The 25109-nt window shown below is 39.1% G+C and overlaps 1 protein-coding gene and 1 pseudogene across 3 annotated transcripts; both read left to right on the forward strand.

Moving 5' to 3' along the window:
• Nucleotides 1–431: 431 nt before the first annotated feature.
• acss2 (acyl-CoA synthetase short chain family member 2) lies at nt 432–24813 on the forward strand. 3 transcript variants are annotated; one of them, XM_088332846.1, is made up of 19 exons: nt 432–1023; nt 3912–4107; nt 6028–6119; nt 6198–6301; nt 6365–6437; nt 7404–7479; nt 7568–7673; nt 7943–7987; nt 10656–10793; nt 13077–13247; nt 14126–14259; nt 14345–14477; nt 14545–14601; nt 17665–17745; nt 17829–17937; nt 18016–18084; nt 19262–19438; nt 22134–22208; nt 24433–24813. In XM_088332846.1, exons 1-19 carry the CDS (start codon nt 897–899, stop codon nt 24558–24560), a joined length of 2091 nt encoding a protein of 696 aa, XP_088188972.1. In that variant the 5' UTR covers nt 432–896; the 3' UTR covers nt 24561–24813. The 3 variants fall into 3 exon arrangements, with proteins under 3 accessions (XP_088188972.1, XP_088188971.1, XP_088188973.1); XM_088332845.1 differs by having other exon boundaries at nt 433–1023; nt 7940–7987; XM_088332847.1 differs by lacking the exon at nt 7943–7987 and having other exon boundaries at nt 433–1023.
• Nucleotides 21499–21619, forward strand: LOC148370342 (U2 spliceosomal RNA; annotated as a pseudogene).
• Nucleotides 24814–25109: the final 296 nt, after the last annotated feature.

Here is a 25109-nt window from a genome sequence, read left to right on the forward strand (position 1 = left end):
AATAGTGCAATGACATTGGCAGAAACCCATTTTCAAAAGAAGAGTAAAGAAATAAGATATAAAACAAAAACTATCCCTTAACCTGGAGTGTTTGCCAAAGGGCAGCAAGGCAAAGAGTTTGTGACAAGGTGTCCATAATGGCTGTGCAGCTGATGATTTCTGGGCTGTGTTGATGAGTATAAGGTTTTCCTGTCTCCAGCCGTGCTCCCAGTATGCCAGTATACTTTCCACTGTGGTCATGTAGAAGGAAAAGAGTAGTTTCGGTCGCAGGTTGTTTTTTCTTAGCAATTTCATCAAGTGGAGCCGCTGCAATAAAATCTATTGAAAAGAAGGACAATGCTATCGCTTAAGTCATTGAACGATTCACATCTCTTTTTTTCCTGAAATCAGTGCTTCCATAAACGCACCACGCCTCTCATTGGGTATTGGCTGGGGGTATGCGGAGTTCAGTAGCACTCATTGTGCTTGTCAAAAGGGAGAGGGGGGAAAGTAGACTGCCACAGCCAAGGCTCACCCAAGGACGCGGTCATCATTCGTCTTTCACTTGTTCACTGAGGAAGCAGACGCCTAATTGGATTTTTGCCTGTTTTTCGAAAAAGCGCAAAGCAACTCAGTAAATAACAAGAAGAGACCACATCGGAGTCGGCGCGTGGACACGTCTCCGCTATATTAGCTCGTTAGCTTAGCAATGTACGTGTCCTCCATGTAAACTCACCCCAGATCTTCGTTTTTTTTTCTTCAGGGATCACAGCACTAAAAACGTATTATACGACAAACCGACCACATTTTAACGGAAGTCTTCAGGAAAAACAATCCCCCCAATCCCTAGTTGACAGGCTAGCATTGCTCGCTGAGATTCATTGTACTTGTTAGCATCATTAGTGCATCCTCCGAGTATGATTCCCGACAAGGCGCCCAAAGACGACGTCTTCCACGGGGATGAGGAGACGCGAAGAGGGGCCCACGTCCCCACATTTGAGAAGTTTAAAGAAATGTACATTCAGTCCATCGAGGACCCTGACAGTAAGTGTGACTTATTTGCGATCGATTGTGCGAAATCGATTAGTCGTGCCTGGATGCACTGTTACCGCCACAATTAAGTTCATGGAAGGAGTTTTGCTTTACATATAAACAAAAACCTAAACCATGTCTTAGGCCTGCACAGATAAAATGAGAATTTATGGGATATCTCTGAAGTAATTCTGCCACCCAGTTCAGACGCTTGACATTCTGATCTGCTCTGGCTTTCCAGTGTGATGTTTGTTTACATCAGGGTCTCCAACCTTTTTGTTCCAGAGAGCAACTTCAAGGGCACAGAGTAACATAAAGGGCACATTGATAACGCACCCCCTAAACAATAATTTTAAATAATCAAATTTTCGATTTTCCTGACATTTTACACGAGAACTGATTTTTAATTATAAGTATATCGAATGATTCAACAAGGTAGGAAACCGATTACCTTCAACATGGAATATTTTATTCCTTATTTACCTGTCAAATTGTTTCAATTACAAATGACAACTTTCACAACATTATGCAGGAAATCATAAATTATGTAGCATTCAACATAACTAAACTCCTTTTAAAATAAATCTTATTGCATTTCTCCCAACTTCCATCTCTACCTGACCAGCATCCTAGTCAAACATTGCATCAGTTGCTCAGAAATACATGTTGCATACGCTTGCATTAAAGAATTAGAAATGAATGACACACATGGCTCAAGCCGATCAAAGTCACAAAATCTTTTCTCAATTTTTTTGTCCAAGTCTATGACTTGATAGTACTTTTCTGCAGCTTTGTCAAAAGTCTCAGATGCTGAAGAATTCACTTCCAGCACTGACGGCACAGAGAGTGCAACACTTTTGTCTGTAAATAATAATAATAATAATAATAATAATTTCCTTGTATTGTCATTCTGTGTAACAATGTACACAGAACGAAATGTCGATTACACCTGACCCGTTGTAGCGAGCCGATGCAGCCGCAGCCAACAGAGGGCGCCGCCAACCACTTTTTAAGTCTTAGGAATGACTCGGCCGAGGCGCGAACCACCGACCTCCCAGTCTCAAAGCGGGCGCCTTACCATCTAGGCTACTGATGCATGGAAGATGTTTATTCTAGTTTTAAATGCACTGATAGAACCTAACATGTCAGCGACACTTTTACCTTTTGCTATGCAGTTCACAGCTCAAAAGGTTGCTACCCACTGATGTGAGTTAGAAATGCAACGTTCACTATACGCTCCCAGTTTCAAAATGCAGTCTTCTTTATCAAAAATATGTGTAGTTATAAAAGAGGCTTCGATTGCTTTCTGAGGGTTTTTCACACGTCTTGTAAAAAAAAAAAAAAGACTGCTGTTTGCCCAAAATTACCTTTAACCCACAGGCCTTTTCTATTCCTGGTTTCGCTGCTGGGCGGGTAACTACGGTAGCATGGTAACTTTTGTGACAAGTGCTGAAGTGGTGCTCCACGTTGTGCCGCTATGTCGCAGCCACAATCGTGCCCCAAATGTGACTCAGAGTTTTCTATCACAATAACAACAATTTTTTAAAAATCTCATTCAGGTTGCTTTCTTTTCCCGCCATGTTTATGTGTGTAAATTGATCTTGACTCATTCACGACGCTCAAAATCGAGGTTGCGATTTGTCTTTCACACTCACCTTTGCCCCGTGTTACGTCAGAGTTCTAAAAAATGAACTCTGCTATATTGATTTTTTTTTTTGTTTTTTGTTTTTGGGTTTTAATATATTTTATACTTTTTGTTTTTTATTTAAATTGTGAGCACTGGGTTGGCAACTCCTGGTTTACATGGTAACTCCATCTTCCTTTTTGCATGGTAGTGTTCATGCATTGATCTATTCATTTATTTATTCATTTATTTTTCGAACAACTTAGGTGCTGGAGCCAATCCCACCTGACATCATGCAGGGAGTTAGGGACTGATGCCAGCCAATCGCATGGCACATTTAGACAGAGAACCATTCACACGCAGCCATACCTAGGGACCGGTGATGTGCTTTGAGGTTCGTTTCTGGTGAGGCACAGTCAGATCTACAAATAAATGAACTTACATCTTACTGCTAATCGTATTGGCATAACAACAAAATCAATCTATAAACTGTAGCATACAAAATTACATTTTAATGTCTTACCTTAACTTATAAATGAAGTCTATGCATTGCTCCTTTTGAAAAAAACATCAATAGATAGGTAATCCTCCTTCATGAAAAATAGTCAATGGTCACAACTATCGCCCTCTGCTGCGAGATAAAATAATTTCATACCTCACCCTGAAGATGCTTGCTAAGCAGAGTAATATGTTTCATACCTATTGTATTGAGCATATTTATATAACAATGTGAAAATTAAGCAATTTTGAAAAGGAAAAATTCAAAAATTGTGAGGTTAAATGAAAAACAACTGAATAAATAAAAACATTTAATGTAGTTGTAGGTTTATATTTAAATAGTGACTGGGAGTTTGCCACTGCTTGCGACAATTTGAAGTTACCAATAAACTTACCATGCTGTAATGCCTGGAGAACGCCTACCTAGGCATGGGAAGAACATGCAAACTTTATTAGCTGAATTTGAAGCAGAGACATCTAAACTTAGAGGTGGAAATCCTGACCAGTCAAAACCCTAGTTGAAGGTGTTAATTTAAGTGTTTATCGGCACAAGCTGTAATCATTTTTTTCGCCCAAATTCACTGGTTGTATTTTGTTGTTGAGATAAAAAGAAATTTGATTTTTGTCATTTTACTAATACTGCACTGCATACCTTAAGAAATTAATGATGCTTGTGGTGATTAATTATGGCTGTACAATCCCAACCCCTCAAAACGCAAATCATGATGACATACTACCACATCTCTACATGTTTAAAATATTGTGTCTCTGGGAGCAGAGTTCTGGGGTGACATGGCCAAGGACTTCTTCTGGAAGACCAAACACACGGGCCGTTTCTTGGACTACAACTTTGATGTGACTAAAGGAGATATCTTCATCAAGTGTATGGAGGGAGCATCCACCAATATCTGCTACAATGTGCTGGATCGCAACGTTCATGACAAGAAATTGGGCGACAAAGTAGCTTTCTATTGGTCAGTATGATCCTTGTAGCCTCTTATTGGTATAATTTTCTAGTTATTATAGTCTAGTCGCGTTAAATATAAAATGTCTTGTGATACAATTACACATTTTAAGAGGATCGTTTGTCTTAAAATGCTCTCTGATATTGTTTTTTCAAATCCTCTAATTGTGAAGAAATACCCCACAACATTACTTGACATCCAGTTTAGGGTGGGACATTTGTTTTGCCTTTTTTTTGAGGGAAATGTATGTTACAATGGACCTTGGTCTGATGCTAAGCTGTTGCCACAAACTTGAATATTTGATTTATAGAATAGATTTGATTTATCTTTCTTTTTCATTGATTACAACATAGTGTACATTGTTTACAACAAGATTGGCCATGTTCCTCAACGATAAACGCGTAATAAAGACTTAAGAGACAACTAAGTCAAATAAAATGTTGGGATAAATCGGCAAATATTTTTACAGTAAATGGTGGTGCTTGGACACTGGCCCAAGTTGTAATATTGCAATAAAAAGAGGGCGTAACAATAGTGTATTTATATAAATCTTTTTTTTAGTTTGAAAAAAAGAATTTTTATGAAACCTACCTAATTTCTTCTGAGTTTTCTCATTTTCATCAAAAACATACCTTTAGTAGTAAATTGACACCGTAGTATTTTAGGGCACATCCATCAAAAACTAGTAAATGAGTAACTATTTGCCACTCTTACTATCTGCGGAATTATCAGAAAGTCAGCTACCAGACTGAATAAATGCAAGGGCGCAAAGGTCTTTATTTTAGACACAGGTCTGAATGGAATAATTTTATTGATGGCACAGTTATAAGAGAAAAGGAACTGCCTTACTCTTACATAAGTAGTCCCAGCTCAGTAATCTTCACAATAGACCAGTTATACAATAATGAAAACAATTTTTTTTTCCTATATGTTGGAAGACAGAATGGCAATAAAGAGCCGCTAGGCCCGACAAAAAACGCGCTCTTCCAATCCCCGCTCGCAGCTATATGCAATCGGGGATAATAGATCGTGGAATATATCCCGATGCATTAAGGCCGCAAAATACACTGTGTGCAGTAGTTAAGGATTATTATTACAATAATTCTTTTTTTTTTGGGTGATGGGATTTTTAAATTAGAATTGTTCAAAAAATGTTTTTGGACTATTTTTGCAGGGAAGGGAAAAAGCCAGGGGAAAGAGCTGACAGGAATAGTATGGGATGAGGGATAAAGGATTGCAGCTGCATGAGTGAAGTTCACTTTAGGCGGAAATACAGTAATGGCAAAAAATAGCCGCCAGGCCAACAAAAATGCGCTCTGCCAGTCCCTGCATGTAGCAATATGCGATGGAAATAATGAATTGCTGTATATTTTTCAATACGCAATGCACTAAGGCTGTGAAGTATAAAGCACAAAGAAGTGAGAGGCTACAGTAATTCCTTTTTCTTTATCAAAAGCAATTTGATTCATTGTGTTAAATGTAATACAGGTTTGCATGAGTGCTTGAAATCCTTGAAAATGCTTGAAATGTAACTTTGTTTTCACGGATTGAAAATTGCTTGTAAATGCTTCAAGTTGTTGTAATGGAAAATACTTCCCACTACTGAAAATGTAAGCTACATATAACCGTCATCTTACCCAACACCTATATGGGGAGAGATTTGTCTCAAAAGTATTTACACACTTATTGTTCAGATCCACAAATACATTTGCGAGTAACTCAAAATAATATGTCTTGCTAAGTGTAGGAACCCAGGTATTGGCTGTTTCGGTTGTTGGGTGGGTGTAAAGGAGTGGATTTTATTGTCTGATTGTACACAGGATGTTTTCATACAAAAATGTGCTTTACAAATACATTTGATTTGACTGAAACTTGATAGATGTAAAATAATTAATGAATTTTTTTGGGGGGGAATGCTTATTCCTGCAGGGAGGGCAACGAGCCTGGGGATGAGCTGACGGTGACGTACAGAGAACTACTCAACAGTGTATGTCGCTTTGCTAATGTCCTGAAGTCACAAGGTACTTGAAGAGTTTCCAATTTACCAAGCCAACCTCCAACAAGCCGCGTAATGGTACCATGTTGTGCCGCACCGGCAGGTGTAAAGAAAGGAGACCGTGTTGCTATTTACATGCCCATGGTGGTGGAGCTGGTGGTGGCCATGCTGGCCTGCGCTCGCATTGGAGCCGTCCACTCCATTGTGGTACGTCGCAAGCACAGCTCGGCAGGCGTCTGTGCGAAATCGTGCTGAAACGCGCTCTGTCAGTTTGCAGGTTTCTCTGCGGAGTCGCTTTGTGATAGGATTGTGGACTCCAAGTGTTCTTTACTCATTACGTCTGGTGAGTTTACCTGGCTTATTATACAGTAATTCCTCAGTTATTGCAGTTAATGGGGTCCAGAATTCTTTGCGATAGGAGAAAATCCGCAAAGTAGAGTTGCACCTTCATAAAAAAGCCCCAAGGGTCAAACTTACCTCGAGAGGATGTCCTTACCGACTGAAAGTATACAACTGTACCAAAATAACAACTATAATAACACAGAAATGCAGTTGAATGAATGGTCTTTATTGTCATTCTACAAAAGTACAATGAAATTGTAGGGCTTCTCCTTTCAGTGCAAGAAAGCTATTTAGAGAGCTAGCTGCACGATAGCATTAGGGAACCTCGGCTTCAGCCAGGTCTCTGCGATGATTGAAATACGACCGTCCTTTAGCGTTTCCCCACGAGTTGTAGCTCCAGATCATTCGTTTCATGAATCTGGCGTTGGCACTCCAGGGTTAATGCGTGATCAAGAGAAAAAAAAGATATAACGGTCAGGATAAATAGGCAAACAATATTTACATTGTAGTGCTTAGAGACTGGCTCTTTTATTGTTCCTAATTGACTCTGAATGTAAACTTTTCATCTCATAGTTATTTTCTTTCCACCCCTCCTTTTGTCCTCACATGGTTGATCTGTGCTTTGCCATGTTTTTACGTAACATTTTTTCTGTTTTTGTGTGTATCAATTATTTATTGGCTGAGGAGAAAGGAGGGTGTCTTTTATTTTTTGAATTATTTTATACAGCACTATGAGTTTAATTCATTGTGGGAAAAGTGCTTTTAAAACAAATTTGATTTGATTCAGGCTACCTTGAAACCAGCAGAAAATATTAGTGGAGCCCTGTCATTTATATACTGGGCCATTGTTTGCAATGGATACATTTAAGACCCGAAAAAAAGATAATTGTTCAATGTGTAAGCCACTCTTTTTTGATTAGGTTCCTTCATAAATTGTATTAACTTATAGGTTATGTCCTCTTTCTAGATGGCTTCTACCGTGGAGATAAGCTGATAAACTTGAAAATCCTAGCAGATGAAGCTCTACAGAAATGCACGGAAAAGTATTCCACTCACATTTCTGACAATTTTGGTAATGCTTGTCTTTTTTAATTCGCGTTAATTCCCTTTTTCCACCCTGGGTGCATTCAGAGGATTCTCAATTGAGAGGTGCATCGTACTGAGACATTTATCCAAAGTTCCCCAGGAGATCTCCTTTAGCTCACCTCCTGCCAAACGACCCTGTCCTGACCTTCAGGTTAGCTTCTTTTTCTTTTGGCTTTGTATTGACTCATTTGAAATTGAAATATGAAAGTAAGTCAAAACCTTTGATCATAAATGTTCTGGTTACTGTAATTTGGAATGTCCTCACCCTTTTATCCCTGCTTTTCTGCATTTTAACTCCTGCAACCCGACGAGCTCTCCCTGGACCGATTCCATGTTATAGCCTTGTTGTATTTTGTTTAATTTTGCAAATAACTCATCTCCTTCGTGGTCATCCCCGCTTGCTGTTTCTCCTCACAGCAGGAGACCGAAACAGGCAGAGTAAGAAAAATCCGTCCTGTCCCCCAGGTACTTGTCTCCCTTCCAGCCAAGATCTTGCCACACATTCGTTTCACTTTCTCTTCACTAATTTATTCACACACAAAAACACAAGGATTAAACACATTTAACCTTGTGATTTTCATGCATGCTCTTCAAATAGCCCACTTTGCACTGACATTGAGATGAAATCCCAAGCTATGTGTTTGTCTTTGTGTCCATTTAGGGGCTTTCAAACATGTTTCAAATCTCCAACAATGGGTATGTTTTTATGCGGGCAGTAATCCAAACGGAAACAGAATATTGTCATTAAACAATGATCTGATCATGTTCTTCGTCGGACTGCAAGTATTCCGGTTGCAATGGTTGGGTCAGTCATGTCATTTTTAATTACTCGTTCATGTACTGTAATCCCCACTTTGTGCTTTGTATTTCGCAACCTCGCTGCATTGCTTGCTGAAAAATATTCTGTGACACATTATCCTCTGTTGCATTTTGTTGCAAGCTGAAACGGCAGAGGACACTTTTTTTCGGGCATGGCGGCTCTTTTTTTCCGTTACTGTATTTTCACCTAAAATGAACTGCACTTGTGCGGCTGCTTTCCATTATCCCCAATCCAATATTGTATCGCGATAGAACCGCCAGTATCCACTATTCTGAAGTTAAGTGCTTGTCTTGCATCCCTAAAAAATGAACTTAGTACTGTTTTGGCTGCTATTCCTTATCCCTAGTTCAAGATTGCTGACTGATGGTCGAGCTTTTTAACTGAAGCTTCGGTGTTTCCTTTAAACAATCGTTTCCGTCACATTCACTATGTAGCAACGTAAAAGGTGTGAAAAAGAAAAGTAAAATACTGATCCTTTTTTTGTCTTTTTTTTTTTTTACAATGTTACGTTTTGTGAAATGAAATCATATATTTGTCTATTTAACTGCAAGTACAGACACCATTGAACTAGAAAACATGAATAAAAAGAGCATTTTAACTGAACAAAAAAAAACAAACTCCCATGGAGTATGTTGTGACTATATTTAACAGAAATAAACATTTCAACTGTTCCCTTTTTTTGGGCGTACACAGAAAAGTCCTTAATTATGGGTCATTAGCACTCATGCTGGTGACAATTTAAACACATTACAGTACAACACCCACTGAATGAATCTTTGATCTTTCAAATGACAAACAGTAAACATCATGTGCCCTTATCAGTCAGGTTCTCATCGCATGACTCTGAAACGCACGCTTTCGGCGAGACGCCTTCAAAATAAAAGTATATTTTATGTCCGCTCCAGTTAAGGAAATGACAGCCTGCCTTTGCGGTAAACAACAAAATAAACATATAAACATCTTTATATTATGGAATACTTCACAAAGGTTCCTTTACACTGATAGCAAATCTGTGTCATGCGTGCGGTCTCATTTTTTTTTTTTTTCTGTTCTTTCTGCGTAATGCTAACTGCACTCGTAAGGCCGCGATCTATGATCCTTGGTAGACTTTGGCTGCAAGCAGGGGACATCAAAGTGTCTGTTAAAAATGTGTGAAGGGGGCCACTTTGCGGAATTTCACCTATAGTGGGTGCTTCTCATCCTCTTCTAACCTCGCTAAACGAGGGATTAGAGTATATGAACTCAAGTAATATAATTACTTGTGCCGACGCGCAATTACCCTCTCCTGGGTTATGGTTTTGCCCCAAAGCATTGTGGGACTTGTAGTACAGAGACAAATGATGCGCACAAACTGCAGCTTATTTGCTCAATAAATCATATTTATTTGTTGATTTGTCTGGGACATTTCCATTTTATTTTTTGCTCTCACAGCAAAAATGGCACCTTTATTTAGTGGCTGCTCAGTTGTATCAATCCATATATAGTGTAAGGCTTTGCTTTTGGCAAGCCATGTCCGAACACACCTTGTAAAAACTTGGCATGCAGTATTGGAAATCATCCTTTATTTAAGGTCTAAATGTCTAAAGTTAAATGGGGAAACTGTATACGGTGGTCGCTCCTGCTTCGCCCTTGTAATCAGAATACTCACTAACGCCATGCACACGGCGTTATTCGTTTGTCTCTCGGCAAGTAAATGATTCATTCGGAATGCCCCAATGATCCCAGTTAGACTATTGCCAGCATGTAAACATAGTCACTGTTTCATTATAGTATTTATATAAAAAGTAGTTTTTAAAAGACGACTATTCTTAGGAGTCTATCAGCCACTCCCGTTTGCAAGAAAATGACACCCAACATTTATGTTCACAGATGTTTGTTGACCTTTCTAATAAACTAACACTTTTTTTCTGTTGTCACACCCTTTTACACAGGCAACTTTGTTTTTACCAGCATGAAGACAATGGTTAGCTACTTTTTGTGCCACCCATATTATATAATGGCTTTTGTTGTCTGCCTAGCACAAGATTCTAGTGACTAGAAGATTTTATGATCATTTAAATTACTGAACACGTTTCCACTATTTCTGAGTGGCCACAATAGACAGGTTATATTCATGGTGGTAAATATAAAGATGAATTATTTTAAATTCTTATAGTTTGAATCGAAAGCAGTTTCAAAGTGTGTGAAGAAGATATTCTCTAGCTCATCTCGATGAGCTTTGCTTGTGGCTTTTTAGGTTTATTCTTTGTGAGGGCAGACCAATTTAGTAAAGTAACGCATTTGTAACTTTGGAACCCTCCAATTGTATGTAAGGTTCCATGGAACCTAAAAAGGGACAAGTGTTGGCATGCTCTGATGGCTGATGTGTCCGACGAGTGCGAACCGGAGTGGTGTGCTTCTGAAGATCCTCTCTTCATCCTCTACACCAGCGGATCCACCGGCAAGCCCAAGGTACAGTGAGACACATGAAATTCAGTGCTCGGATTACATAGGCGGAAGTACAGTATACACTGTGATTTGATGTACAAGTAACATCCGACTTGCCCCCGGGATCGCTTGCGAACAACCACTCGTAAAACATATTGGACGTCCATCAAAATTAATTATAATGGAGTTCTGTGTTGTCAAGATTGTATCTAGCCAATAAGTGCAGTGGTAAATTGCTGTCCGAAACTGAGGATCTTGAATGCCTGTCGGCTGTCAAAATCATCATAGGCGTTGCCAGGCTCCGACGCAGACAATGGCAATATTGCTAAAAAATATTTTAAAAAGTTGACATTTTTTTTCCCCATTACTGTAGTTCTGCCAAAAATCAAATGCCCTCGTCCCACCGCATTCTCTTATACCTCATCCAATATTTCTGTATGAGGTGACCATCATAATACGCTTTGGTCTCTTACGCTTTTGGCCATGCCCTTCTGGCTTGTTAAAATTAAATTGATGGTTGTGGCCACAATCCATTATCCTTGGTCCACTATTGCTGGTAGCAGGAGCCGCAGAGCTTTTTTTCCGATTTAGAATAGAATATACCTTTATTGTCATTGTTACAAAATGGGTTAACATATTGTGACAACGAAATTGGGCATGACACTCCAGTTTTACACATTCACAGTGAGTTCTTAGCCAAGAAGATAAAGGAATAGAGAAGATAAGGTTATAAAACAAGGGGGATAAGGCTATAGTTATAATTTACATGGTATTTACACAATGTCGGCATTTCTCCTCTACATCCTCTACACCAGGGGTCGGGAACCTTTTTGACTCAAAGAGCCATAAAAGCAAAATATATTAATTTTATTTTGGGAAAGAGCCACACCATATATTATGAGACAAATTTACTAAATTGCTAAACCCGCGCCCCAGACAAAAGCTTAGTCTTCAGCACATTTATTTTTGATGATTTGATAAAAATTATGAAAAGAGAATAATGCCAGAGCCCGTGTCCCAAAATCAACAAACATTTTAACACATTTTAAACTTGTGTCTTTCTTGCAATTACTCAAGATCGGTTAAACTCATTTTGACCCTTTTTTTCATACATATTGGTTTCAAAACCAGATGTAAGCAGTTATTTTGTAAAAACGTCACAACATTCTGCAAACAGGGAGCCTGATATGCTTATCCATGGCGCAGACGGCGAAGGGCGAGAGATGGGAGGGAGTGCTTGCACTTTTTGCATAGCTCCACCCATCCCTCCCACTCACCCAATCAAAAAACTTTAAGTTCTCTTCCGGTGTTTTGGCGTATTTACAGTGTGTTCTGTGGATTCATCATAAGGTATCTGAACACTGAAGACAGATAATATAGTGAGGTTTTATATAACGGATTCTTTAGCGATGTACAGCCAGAACGAGTTTTCTTTTTTTTTTTTTTTTTTTTTTCTCGTGTGACACCTTGACTGTAAACTGTAGTGAAAAACGTGCCCTATATATTCTGCCAAGCACTACTTCATTGTCAGCTTTGGTTTGGCTTTGTGTGTATCTGAACAGGATTAGTAGCTTACGTTTTGGACGAGATGGAGAAAATTTGCATGCAATCAAATTTGTCTCCGAGCCACAGGTACTTATAGAAAGAGCCATATATGGCTCGCGAGCCATAGGTTCCCGACCCCTGCTCTACACCATTTAGGTTGCTCAAGTGTGCGTTGAGGCCTGCCTAAAATGAACTGTACTGTAGTTCACAATCCATTATCTCCTGTCCACTATTGCTGAGAGAGTGCGAGCCGAGAGAGCACATGTTAAAAAACATTTTTTTACACAGCGCAGGGGATTCTGGTCCTGTCAACGACAATAAACGAGCGATTATAGCAATGGTAAATTTAAATCTCGCCGCACATGGCGATAGCCAATCGAGTTAAGGGTAAATGGGCTGAATGTCACACGCAAAGTGCGTGTTCACAATTTTAAAAATTTCAACTATCGTATGTAAGCCCTTTATTGTTAACATGTAAACATTAGCCAAAGTGCGCCTAGTGGCTCCTGAAAACATGTGAGCAGAGGGACACACGAACTTTGTTGTCGTGTGGAAACCAAAAATATGCATCTGCGTCAGACACAAATTTCCTGTGGGACAAAGCGTTACGTCATCTCTGCATAATTCTTTCGGTGTCTAATTCTGTGCATCCCCAGTTATTGTAAAGTGCCAATCCCTACAACAATCGACATTCCTAGTTATGAACGTTAAAAAAATCCTTCTGGAATTGTTTTTTTTTTTAACAGTTGTGGTTTTGTATAGGGAGTACTTCACACCATCAGCGGCTACATGCTGTACACCGCCACTACCTTCAAGCTAGTTTTTGACCACCGGCCCGATGATGTCTACTGGTGCACAGCCGACATTGGTTGGATCACCGGACACTCGTACATCACCTACGGTCCGCTGGCTAACGGCGCAACCAGCGTCTTGGTGAGGCGTTACCTGGTCATTATTGGCCGATATGCATGTAATTATCCTTGTTCCGCTGGCTGAACGTTTTGCTCCCAAACTTCTTTTTTTGTAAATAAATGATTAACTCAACACACTTTTTTTTGGTTGGTTTGCAAAATAAAGCATGTGTGCAAAGTTCAGGAAATAATAGCTGTTTTTTAACAGTTAAAAAAAACACCAGAATGAAAATGATAAAATATAGAGTCAGTTAAATGTCTTTGCAAGCTTTCCCACTCATTGTGCCAGCTCGCTCCCTGGACGCATAAAAAAATATTTTATTGTTTTTAAAATATTTCAGACAGTTTTGATTGTACATCTCCATGTACTGTCTGCTTTTGGCTTTATCTGGATGTCCAGCAGGCAAACGCTTGCTTAATTTCTGCCATCGATAACGTCATCATGTCCCCATCGAGCTTTTTTTCTCGTATCCAAATCGTAAGAATCTCCCCCAAATCTTAATAGATTGCCGTCCTCCAGCTTGACAAAACAGTGATACCCATCGCTGTCAGCCCTAGGGGCTGGAACCAATGAATTGACTGACTAAACCATTTGGCGGTTTAATGCAATGGTCTTGAAACATTCGTAAGATGGGTCAATGGTAAAAGGAGTTACCACTGTAGTTTTTTTTATGGCTGTTTAATTCTGCAGCTTTAAAATCCAGTGTGGCTCGTACAATGAGAAAATTAAAATTTTCAGTTTTTTTTTTTTTCGTTCTTAAAATTGAGCATGCAGCTTTTAATCAGGTGCGTTTTGGAGTCCCGGAGTTTATGGTATTTCACTACATTTTCTCTTTTTTATTGAAGTTTACCAAGTTCTTGGTATGATCTGTACTGAGTCATTAAACGTGTGCTGTCCAGTTTGAAGGTCTTCCCACATACCCGGATGTGAGCCGGATGTGGGAAATTGTTGACAAATACCATGTGAGCAAGTTCTACACTGCCCCCACCGCCATCAGGCTTCTCATGAAGTATGGCAACGAGCCGGTGCACAAGTAAGCGACTTCATGTCCGGTTATTTTGAAGCTCAGATTACTTTGGTGCCCTTTGGGTGTGATCAATTTTCTTGCTCGCTTGTAGGTACAAGCGAGACTCCCTGAAGGTTTTGGGAACGGTCGGAGAGCCCATCAACCCCGAGGCCTGGCAGTGGTACTTCACAGTGGTGGGAGAGCGCAGATGTCCCATTGTCGACACCTTCTGGCAGACAGAAACGGTGAGTTTGCTTAGTGCCCCTTGCTGGATATACAGGTATCTCTATAACAGGGTTTTGTTTCCTCCAGGGTGGACATGTAATGACGCCTCTGCCGGCGGCCACGCCCATGAAACCAGGTTCTGCTGTAAGTCTATTTTGTACTAATGCGTATTGCATATGTTAGGGAAAAAATACTCATTTTTTTCTCACCGTATTAGGGGCCTTTTTTATGTTGTGCTTTATTTTCCATTATTTTAACCATGTTATTTTTCAGGGTTTGTTCTGGATTTTGAGTATTACGAAAAGCAGGAAAAAGATTTTCCAAAACAAAAAGATATTCTAAAAATGAATAAAAAATATTAAACAGAAAATGAAAAAAGTTACAAAAACAAAGTCCCTAAAAATCTTGTGAAATTGTTGTCCTTTGTTTACAAAAGTCAATTCCATTGAAGTTGGGAAAAAGTTTAAAATGTCAGTAAAATTAGAATAGAATGACTTGCAAACCTTTTCTAACCCATATTTAAATGAATACACCACAAAGACAAGATTATCCATGTTCAAACTCATAAACTTTATTTCCATAAGCAAATAATGATAAACTTAGAATTTTATAATTGCAACAAGTGCCAAAGTAGTTGGGAAAGGGGCTTCTTCACCATTGTGTTACATCACCTTTCCTTTTAATAACACTCAATAAACGTTTAGGAAGTGAGGAGACTAGTTGTTGAATCGTTGATAGTGGAATCCTTTCCCATTCTTGCTTTATGTACAGCTTCAGCTGTTCAACAGTCCGGGGTCTCCTTTGTCTTATTCTGCGCTTTATAATGCGCCACACATTTTCAATGGGAGACAGGTCAGGACTGCAGGCAGGCCAGTCAAGCACCCGCACCCTCTTACTACGAAGCCACGCTGTCGTGAGACGTGCAGTGTGTGGCTTGGCATTATCCTGCTGGAAGAAGCAAGGGCGCCCATGGTAAAGATTCTGTTTGGATGGCAACATACTTTGTTCCAAAACCTGAATGTACTTTTCTGCATTAATGGTGCCTTCACAGATGTGCAGGTTACCCATTCCTTGGCCACTCATGCACCCCCATACCATCACAGATGCTGGCTTTTGCACTTTGCGTGCATAACAGTCTGGGTGGTTCTGTTCTTCTTTGGACCGGAGGACACGACGTCCACAATTTCCAAACACAATTTGGAAAACTGACTCATCAGACCACAGAACACTTTTCCACTTTGTATCAGTCCATTTTAGATGGGCTCGGGCCCAGAGAACCCTGCGGCGTTTCTGGATGTTGTTGATGAATGGCTTACGCTTTGCAACATAAAGTTTTAACCCACACTTACGGATATAGCGTCGAACTGTATTGACTGACAGTGGTTTTCCAAAGTGTTCCTGAGCCCATGTGGTGATGTCCTTTACACATTGATGTCGGTTCTTAATGCAGTACCGCTTGAGGGCTCGGAGGTCACGGGCATTCAATAATGGTTTACGGCCATGCCGTTTACGCACAGTGATTTCTCCAGATTCCCTGAACCTTTTCACAATATTATGGACTGTAGATGATGATATCCCTAAATTCCTTGCAATTGTACTTTGAGGAATGTTGTTTTTAAACTGTTCAACAATTTGCTCACGCAGTTGTTCACAAAGAGGTGAACCTCGCCCCATCCTTGCATGTGAATGACTTAGCTTGTTCGGGTCTCCCTTTTTTATACCCAGTAACAACTCTCACCTGTTGCTAATTCATCTGTTCACCTGCAAATAGTTGGTTGATTTCCATTCATCCACTTTCTGAGTAGTTATTGACACCTGTCCCAACTATTTTGGCACGTGTTGCTGTCATCAAATTACAGAGTTGATGATTTTCTCCCAAAACAATAAAGTTTATGAGTGAAGACAATAAATATGTTGTCTTTGCTGTGCATTCATTTAAATATGGGTTGAAAAGAATTTGCAATTTACTTGGATCAATTTTTATTTGCAATTAACACACTTTCCCAACTTCATTGGAATTGAGTTTTGTACATTGAGTTTATAGTATGTATGCTTCCTTGTGCTTTGTAGCACTCGTTTTTAGTTGCCCTGGATAATACAGCCACATTTAGTGCTCAAATATTAAACAGTGTCTCATTTAGGGGCCTTCGTTTTTCTAGTATTTTTTTATTGTGTTTATTGAATGACCTAATTTAATATGATTGATGATTTAATCTTGCCTATTTTAGTAAACTTCTGTATCTAGATTAATAAGATACAACAGTTCTTTTGTTTTAAGAAAAAACAGTATTTCATATTAAAATCAACCTTACAATAATTGAAGCCCCAATGTGTAATATTTGACTAGTAAGATGGCACTTGTGTTGTCTCGTGCACACGAAAACCAGTGCCACAGAGCACAGCAAAGCAGCAAGATGGCAGACAAACATGGCGGCGACCACTAGGTAGAGATTCCGCCATGTAAAAGAAATACACATTTCTCAATCTATGATTTTTTTATAATTAACATTGGTATAATAGGTCATGTATTTTAGCCTAGTGTTCAAATCAATATTTTTAAACTGCTATTTCTAGTGTTTGGAAAAGCAAGAATAAACTATTTAAAAAAAAAACAACAGACAACTGAAAAAAACAAATGTAAATGGTCTGTCATTCACACACACTCACACCTCGATAGGAGCGTCAGCCGTGCAAGGTAACTACCTGCTTATCGGGGGCATTAGGGATTCAGGTTTCTTGTCCAAGGACACTTTGACACACGTTGGGCCCTGCGACCTCTAGAGCCCAAGACGAGCGCTTTACCTCCTGAGCTACTGCTGCTCTGAATAAAAAATAATTATCCAAAAAAAAAAAAGACATTTATTTTTTTAATTTAACAATTGAATACAAAACGCAAACGCTAGTATGTTTTGACTTTATTATGATTATTATGATTATTATTTTTTTCCTAATCAAAAAAGTAGGGGGGAAATGAAGAAAAATATATCTGAAAAACTAAAAATAAAAATATATATTTAAAAAAATAGGTGGAGAAAAACTACAGAAGAAGAGAACATTTATTACGAAACTTAAAGTACATAAAAAAACTTAATTATTCAGTCAAACGGAATAAAATAATTGAAAAAAATAAATATAAAAGCATATTAAAAAAACAAAAACTTCAAGACAACCAACATCCTCAAAGCCACCCATATTGTCTTCCAACAGACCTTTCCGTTCTTCGGGGTCGTGCCCGCCATCTTGAATGAGTCAGGCGAAGAGTTGGAGGGCTCAAGCGAAGGCTACTTGGTAGGAGGCGTTGCCATCCACACATCCTCTTGAGTCGTCACCAAAAGGGAACGCCATCATAATTTGCTCGTCCATCCAAACAGGTGTTCAAGCAACCATGGCCTGGCGTAATGAGGACGGTATTCGGAAATCACGCCAGGTTCGAAAGCACCTACTTCAAGAAGTTCCCCGGATATTACGTGACCGGAGATGGTGAGAGGATAAAGCTGTATTATCGAGTGTTTTGTGAGTAAGTGGTTTTGACTATCGTTGATTTTTGTCCATGTGCAGGCTGCCGCCGAGACAAGGACGGATACTATTGGATCACTGGAAGGATCGATGACATGCTCAATGTCTCAGGTAAGGTTACTGTATTTGAGTATAGCCCCTTTGCACACATGTGACAAAGGTACCCGTCGCAGATGGCAGTAAACCGTAGTATACAGCAGGGCTGCACGATTAACGAAAATCTAATCGAAATTGCAATGTGTCCCAATGAGAAGGAATTGAGTTTTATTGCCTTTTTTTTAACGTTGACTGTGATCCAAGATTTTATATCAGATAGAGGCAGGAGGTGAGGGAGGGGGCTGGTAGCGTGGAGTTGGATTTGCATGAAAGGTAGAGTTGGGTGTCATCCGCGAAATGTTAAATTTACAGACAATATGGCCTAGAGGGGTGGTAGGTTATGGAAAGGAGGGGCCCCAGGACAGAGCCTTGGGGCCCACCCTTGGTTCCCGAAGGAGGGTCACAGGGAAAGGACCTGAGGTGTATTTGTATTTCGTTTACCTTTTCAGTCATACTGCAACAAAACTCACATAATAAACAAATCTCCTAAAAAAATGGGGATGGCAGGTTGAAGCCAAAGGCTTGTAAGAAACCTGTCCCCAAAATAACTTTGCACGCTTCTTTAATCAATTATGTAAACAAATTATTGTATCTTACTTGATTATAACACTCATTTGTTAATCTATTAAACAATTGACCACATTATTGAATTACAACGTATACAGTATTTTACAGTTTGAGAAATTATTCTTTTCACGTCGTCATGTACAAATTGAGGGCGGTCTGTGACGTAAGAATGGAACCACTGGAAGGGGTTGTGGGTTATGCCAATTGAAGAGTCTGCTGAGACGAATAGGCTGAGAGATGGTCTCAAAGGTGGTTGCTGAGGTAGAGGATGAGAAGTGAAAGTGGTCCTATTCTACTAGAAAAACATGTAATACGCATCTGCTTCTGACTACCCCTTCTCGAACATGTTATGTAACATTATTTTGTTGTTGACTCATTGTTTTTGTCCTGTTTTTATTTTAATGTTCGAAATAAAGTTTTCATTCATTCATTCATGTTAAAATATCTTAGAATGAGGAAAAATGACACCCCAAAAAGCAAAAGCTTCTGCTGGTGGGTTAAGATTGAATTGTTTGCATTATACTTCTAAATCTGGAAGTTATTAAAACCAATAAGTTGCCATTTACTCAAGAGTTTAAGCAGTTGCAGCGCAGCATACGTACAGTCATTATTTGCGTCTTTGCAGGTCACTTGCTGAGCACAGCAGAGGTGGAGTCGGCTTTGGTAGGCCACGAGGCCGTCGCCGAAGCCGCCGTGGTAGGTCGGCCTCATCCCGTCAAAGGAGAAAGCCTCTACTGCTTTGTGACACTACGGGATGGCGTCGCCTTCAACCGCACGCTGGAGGCTGAGCTCAAAAAACAAGGTGACCTCAATCAAAGATATTTTTTAGAAGATTACCAGCTTGGTAAAAAAAGACAAATAGTAAAATGTAAAGCTTGAAATGAAAAAAAAAAAAAAAAGATCAAATGTAAGGCCCCAGTGTGTACTATTGAACTACTAAATGGCACTGCTGTTCAATGAGAAAGAAACCAGTGCCACAGCAAGCAAGAACACTGCGGCTACCCAAATAGGGAATCCACGATGTAAAAGAAATACATTTTTCGACTGATTTTTTTTTTGTGTGTAGAAATTAACATTGGTATGATAGTTTAAATATTACCCACTGCTCTTTTAATAATTTTCTGATGCGGATTAAGCTGGGAGCTACTTTTTGGGAGGGGCAGGCGGACCGATCAAAATATTGATATAATCTATACGAAGCAAGACCTTGGATTGGTTTGATACTATTGTTCTGAGATTAATACTTCGCTCCTCCACCAAGTTTATCAAAGTGGCGCTTCTCTAGAAGATAGCGCACCCTCTCTTCTGTCCATTCTAAGTCTATGCACTCAATTATGTTACAATCATGACTTTCCTTGCAAAACGTATCGGTTCAGTTCAGATCGATTCTACCCTGTAAGTACGTGGAATAGATTCTATACAAATTTTTTTGGTTACTGATTACGGCAAATCCATTTTTAAGAGAAAACCTTGTTATAAAAATGTTGTTACTATGTTATTACCAGGTTGTAAACATTGGTAAATAAAGTCGTGTCTGTACAATGTCACTAGTCACTGAAATATGTAATGCCACATATCATTGGTAAGCTTAAACCATTTCTGAATATACTCAGAGAAACATCAAGATCAGTCTGAAACAAAATACCCGAAGACCATAAAGCCAGCATAGCTCACCTTTAACGTCTCTTGGGAATCAGCTCATGATTCGATTCCCCGCAAATATTGTGTGGTTACATTCACGAAAGTCCAGTAAATGCCACAGTGTAAAATATTTACTCCAAAACACACAATAATGCTAAAAAAAAAAATAAGATTAAAAAAAATCTACCCTAAAGGCATCCCTGCATTGCATGATGATCTCACTTGTATTCATCAGTTAGCCTTCATAACCCCCCTTAAAAAACTTGTCAGGTTATTTTCAATAGTCCTGTTAGCCTCTGATTTTTTTGACACTGCTCTTGGCCTATGCAAGCTTTTTTTTTCTTTTTTACAGTCCTTAGACTTAGGGTGTTTTGAAAAGAAAAAGGCACCATTTTGGCTTCAAAACTCTTAAGCCAATAGTGACCAGTTCAAATGTAGATTGCCACATTCGTTACCTAATGAATTCTCAATGTGTATGTATATACATATTTACGGTGTGTATTCAAATCAGAGCAAAGGTAAATGTGCGCAAAGCCAGTCGTGATTCAATTTTACACGCCATTATTATGCGCAAGCGAGCACAATCATTGATTGAATTCTGAAAAGAGAAGTCAAACATTTACAATTCTTTCACAATATGTAAAAATTGGCCAAAGTCAGAAATGCAAAGTTTTTATGGCTGTGAACTTGACCATCTTCAAATGGCCACTTTTGGATTCAATGTTTAGTTTTTCAGATTGTGATCAAATTTGAGAAGGTACTAGGTAAAGCTTTAAGCTATTGTCTGAACTGTTTTCCAGCTAAGATGCCCATGCTACACTCTGTTGCAGGCATTTGGTTGCCCAAAAAATAAAAATCAGGTGGGAATCAAAACGTTCTATTTCTGTGTGTTCCTACTCAGTCTACGCAATGTAAGTAGGACTTGCAGTGATTATTTCAGTTGGGGACAAAACTTTATAGAGTCATACCTTCCAAAAGAAACCAAATACAGACCATATTCTCCAAGCGGTTTAAGAACAGCATTCAATTTACTCTGTGTTCGTCTTCCATCGGGATTTTCGACACGTTTTACAGGAATGATAAGGGGTTTCGTAAGCTTACATATAAAGGCTTATTTAGCGACTTACAGCCACAACAAAGTCTGTTGGTGTGACACCTTGACTGTAAACTGTTGATAAATATGTGTAAATCGGCGTTCCCAACTGAGCCTATTTTAAACCTACTTCTAATAATTACAATCTGATCTTTGATTTTTGCAATCCGGAGATGGAATAAGAGCTTGCTCTGTCCACTCCACGCATCGGCCCGGTATTGCAGTACCTCCGGGAACGGTGCATTCGCAATGATCGCAGCAAGGCTTTAGGGCTAGGACCTTAGCTTGGCCTTTTGGCTGAGAGTAAGTGTCCCGGCTCCTAGGCTTTGTAGCGTATTATGAACTGACCGATAACGTATAATGGATAATGAATAACGAAGATGGAACAATAACTCTTAAAAACCCCAAAACCCCCAAATAATAGCATAGTAACAATATTGTTATCTCATAAGTTGTTCTTTTATCAATGTGTTTTAATCTGGTAGCTTTTCACGCTAACCGGTTACAAAAAAGTGTCTCTCACTTTCAAAAGGGTTCAAAAAAGATGCTCCTTGCTGTAATCTCTCAGTTTCCAGATGATGTACGTTCCATTGTGCCGAGCAGCATTCCCAGTATGAAAATACCCATAATTAAAATAGTAACTTAGTATTTTTGTCTGCCAAATTATGAAGAATCATGAAAAACGTTTAAGCCCATAACAGTTAATGGCACCAGATGCATTAACCTGTTCACTCCAGTTGTGAAATGTGTTTTTGGTCAACAGTGCGTGAAAAGATCGGTGCCATCGCCACGCCCGACTATATTCAGGATGCTCCAGCGCTCCCCAAGACCAGATCAGGTGCAGCATTCTACATATTTTACTAATGCCTGTCCTCGAAGAACCTGATGTAACTCGCAAGTTCAACTAAATGTAATTGGTATCTAAATCAAACTAAATATCTTTTAAATAGAGCTGCTTATACACAAACACAGCTGTTCATTGATTTTGTTTCTTAGGTGTGCCTTGACATGAAACCTAGCTAAAGACATTAGGGAGGCTTAAAGTAAAACAGTGTAACTTTTCACGGAAATCTTTTCAGCTGTTTGCGGAGCCTTTAACACCAAACACACAAATCAGGGTTTATAAAGTTCTTTAGATTACGTTAGTTTTAGATTAGGGTAGATTATTGTATTTTTATGTTCAATTACTATTTGAGTGTGTTTCTAGTGATCAGGAAGATGCGTTTAGAGCCGTTTGGGGATAACTTGGATGCTTTTGGGAGGCCAAGAATAGATTATTTGGTTTGCAGTTATTTCGTGTCAGAAAAACTTTCTCGAGATACGAGCAATTCTAGATACAACGACAATCTGGGAACAAAATAATGTAACCTGTAGAAAGTATCACGGTGTAACAAAATCGTAAATATTTTGGATCGCACTCATTGGCATCAGTATGGAAATACTGGCATGAAGTGGTGCTGAGCAGTCAGATTTCCTAGTCAGGCATTGTGGGAAATGTAGTGTTTGGTCGAAATACTCTTTTGACCTAATATATATTTATATGCTCAGTCATTTTAAGCTTTTGGGGCCCACACAACATGATTCTACGGCCATGAGTTTGACAGGCGAAGGCTAATGAAATCCAGGCCAAACTTTTTCATACGACTACAGTGTCATGGAAATGTTTGTCTCCCTACCGATCTCTGTGTTTTTTTGCATATTTATCACCCCAAAATATTTCAGATAATCTAAACTAATTTAAATATCACACAGACAACGTATAAAAATACACAACTAAGTTTTGTAATGTTGATTCAGTTAAAAAAGGCACACAAAAAAATCAAAACCTATGTGAGAAAGTAAATGCCACCTGAACTTGATAGCAAGTTGGGCCACTTTTGGCAGCAATAACAGAAATCAGGTCGAGGATAATTGGTAATAAGTCTTAAGCAACGCTGCGTAAGAATTTTTCCCCACTCTTCTTTGCAAATCTGTTTCCAATCTGCCATTTCAAAGGGGTTTCTACCACAAACTGCCTGTTTAAGGTCATACAACTGTATCTCAATTGGATTTAAATCTGGACTTTGACTTGGCCATTCCAGGACCTTCATTTTTTTTTTGAGGCATTCAGAAGTGAACATGCTGGTGTGTTTTGGACTGTTATCCTGCTCTATGGTCCAAGAGCGAGAGCGCTCGAGCATGAGGTCACAAACTGGACGTTCTCCTTCAAGATCTTCTGTTAAACACCAGAAACTATTCCATCAACCACAGCAAGTTTTCCTGGTCCTTAGGCAGCAAAGCCGCCCCAGACCATCACACTGTCTCCACCATGCTTTAATCCTTTTGTCAAATGCTGTGCCATTTTTACGCTAGATCTTCAATTCACAGAATGTTTCTCCTTAAGTTTTGAATATGATCCAGATAATTTCTTGCAGAAGTGAGACTATTCTTTTTGTCCTTTTGTGACAGTAGTGATTTTTTTCCTGGCCACAATCCCTTAGATGCCAATTTTGGCATGTGCCTTTCTTATGGTGGTGTCATAGACAGTAAATGGTCTGGGGCTGCTTTGCAGGCTCAAGAACAGGAAAATTTGAAGTCAAAGTCCAGTTTTAAATTTAATTGTGATGCTGTCGTGTGACCCGAAAAGGGCAGTTTATATTAGAAAACCCTCCAATATGGCACATTTGAAACAATTTGGCAAATAGTGGGGAACAATTCCTCTGCAGTGTTGTGAAAGACTCATTACCAATTATCTCGAACTTTTGATTCCTGCAATCGCTTCCAAAGGTGGCCAACCTCTCCATTAGATTTATGCGACAATTACTTTTTCACATAGGGCCAGAAAAATGTTGGTTTTTAGTGCCTTAATAAATGGAATCAAAATTTTAAACCTGCATTTTGTATTTCCTTCGGTTGTCTCGGTGTGATATTATAATTGGTTTGATGATACGGCACCTTTGTGAGTGATGAATACTCAAACAAAATACAGAAATCAGAAAGCGGGCAAACACTTTTTCATGGCACTGTATATGAGCCATTCTTGATCTGTGTAGCAGAACTTATCTCAAATGCTTCCCTTTTAGGCAAGATCATGCGTCGTGTGCTCCGCAAGATCGCCGGCGGTGAGCGGGACTTGGGCGACATCTCTACGTTGGCAGACTCTTCGGTTGTGGATCAACTTTTTCAGAATCGAAGCTGCGCCGCAGTGTGACAGCATCCATTGACTGGCTGACTGACTCAGGATTTTCAACGACTATAATGAGACAGAAGAATGGGATGTGAGGCTTTAATGGTTATTTTCAATACTTCCTGACAAAGTGATGATTAATAATTATTCAAATGAATCCACCTCTTTAGAATAAAATCACTCTGATCTGCTTTGTAAAAAGTTTTCCTTAATTTGCTTTGTTGTACGTCTGCTCTTTGCAATCTGTGTTTTTTTTTAATTAAAATTGTCAAAAAGATTTTTGTGTCCGGGTCTATTACTTATTTGACCACTAGATGTCACTGTATAGTGTTGTGAAACCAAAACGTGTCCTAAAAAGCGCAAGTAAGGATACAAACTATGGAGACTCCAGGATACCATATTGCAAAATCTTTAATATTTTCTTGCTCGGCCTTTCACAAGATTTAGTTTTGAAAGGTACCCTTAGCAGCAAGATGGCCTCTAGGTCAGCCTCATGCTATGTAAAATAAATTAGAAAATCTGGAAATAAGAGTATTAGTTAAAAGTACCGGTAGGTTTATATGATAGCTAATG

The sequence above is a fragment of the Urocampus carinirostris genome, chromosome 3, assembly GCF_059441175.1.
Source record: "Urocampus carinirostris isolate Australia breed hairy pipefish chromosome 3, RoL_Ucar_1.0, whole genome shotgun sequence".
In the NCBI taxonomy this organism is placed as follows: domain Eukaryota; kingdom Metazoa; phylum Chordata; class Actinopteri; order Syngnathiformes; family Syngnathidae; genus Urocampus; species Urocampus carinirostris.

Excerpts from the sequence above, each read along its gene's own strand:
- acss2 (XM_088332845.1), top strand. The coding sequence starts at position 897 with ATGATTCCCGACAAGGCGCCCAAAGACGACGTCTTCCACGGGGATGAG. Across the intron at positions 10,794-13,076 it reads GATCCACCGGCAAGCCCAAG|GGAGTACTTCACACCATCAG; the intron begins GTACAGTGAGAC and ends GGTTTTGTATAG. Across the intron at positions 18,085-19,261 it reads TGACATGCTCAATGTCTCAG|GTCACTTGCTGAGCACAGCA; the intron begins GTAAGGTTACTG and ends GCGTCTTTGCAG.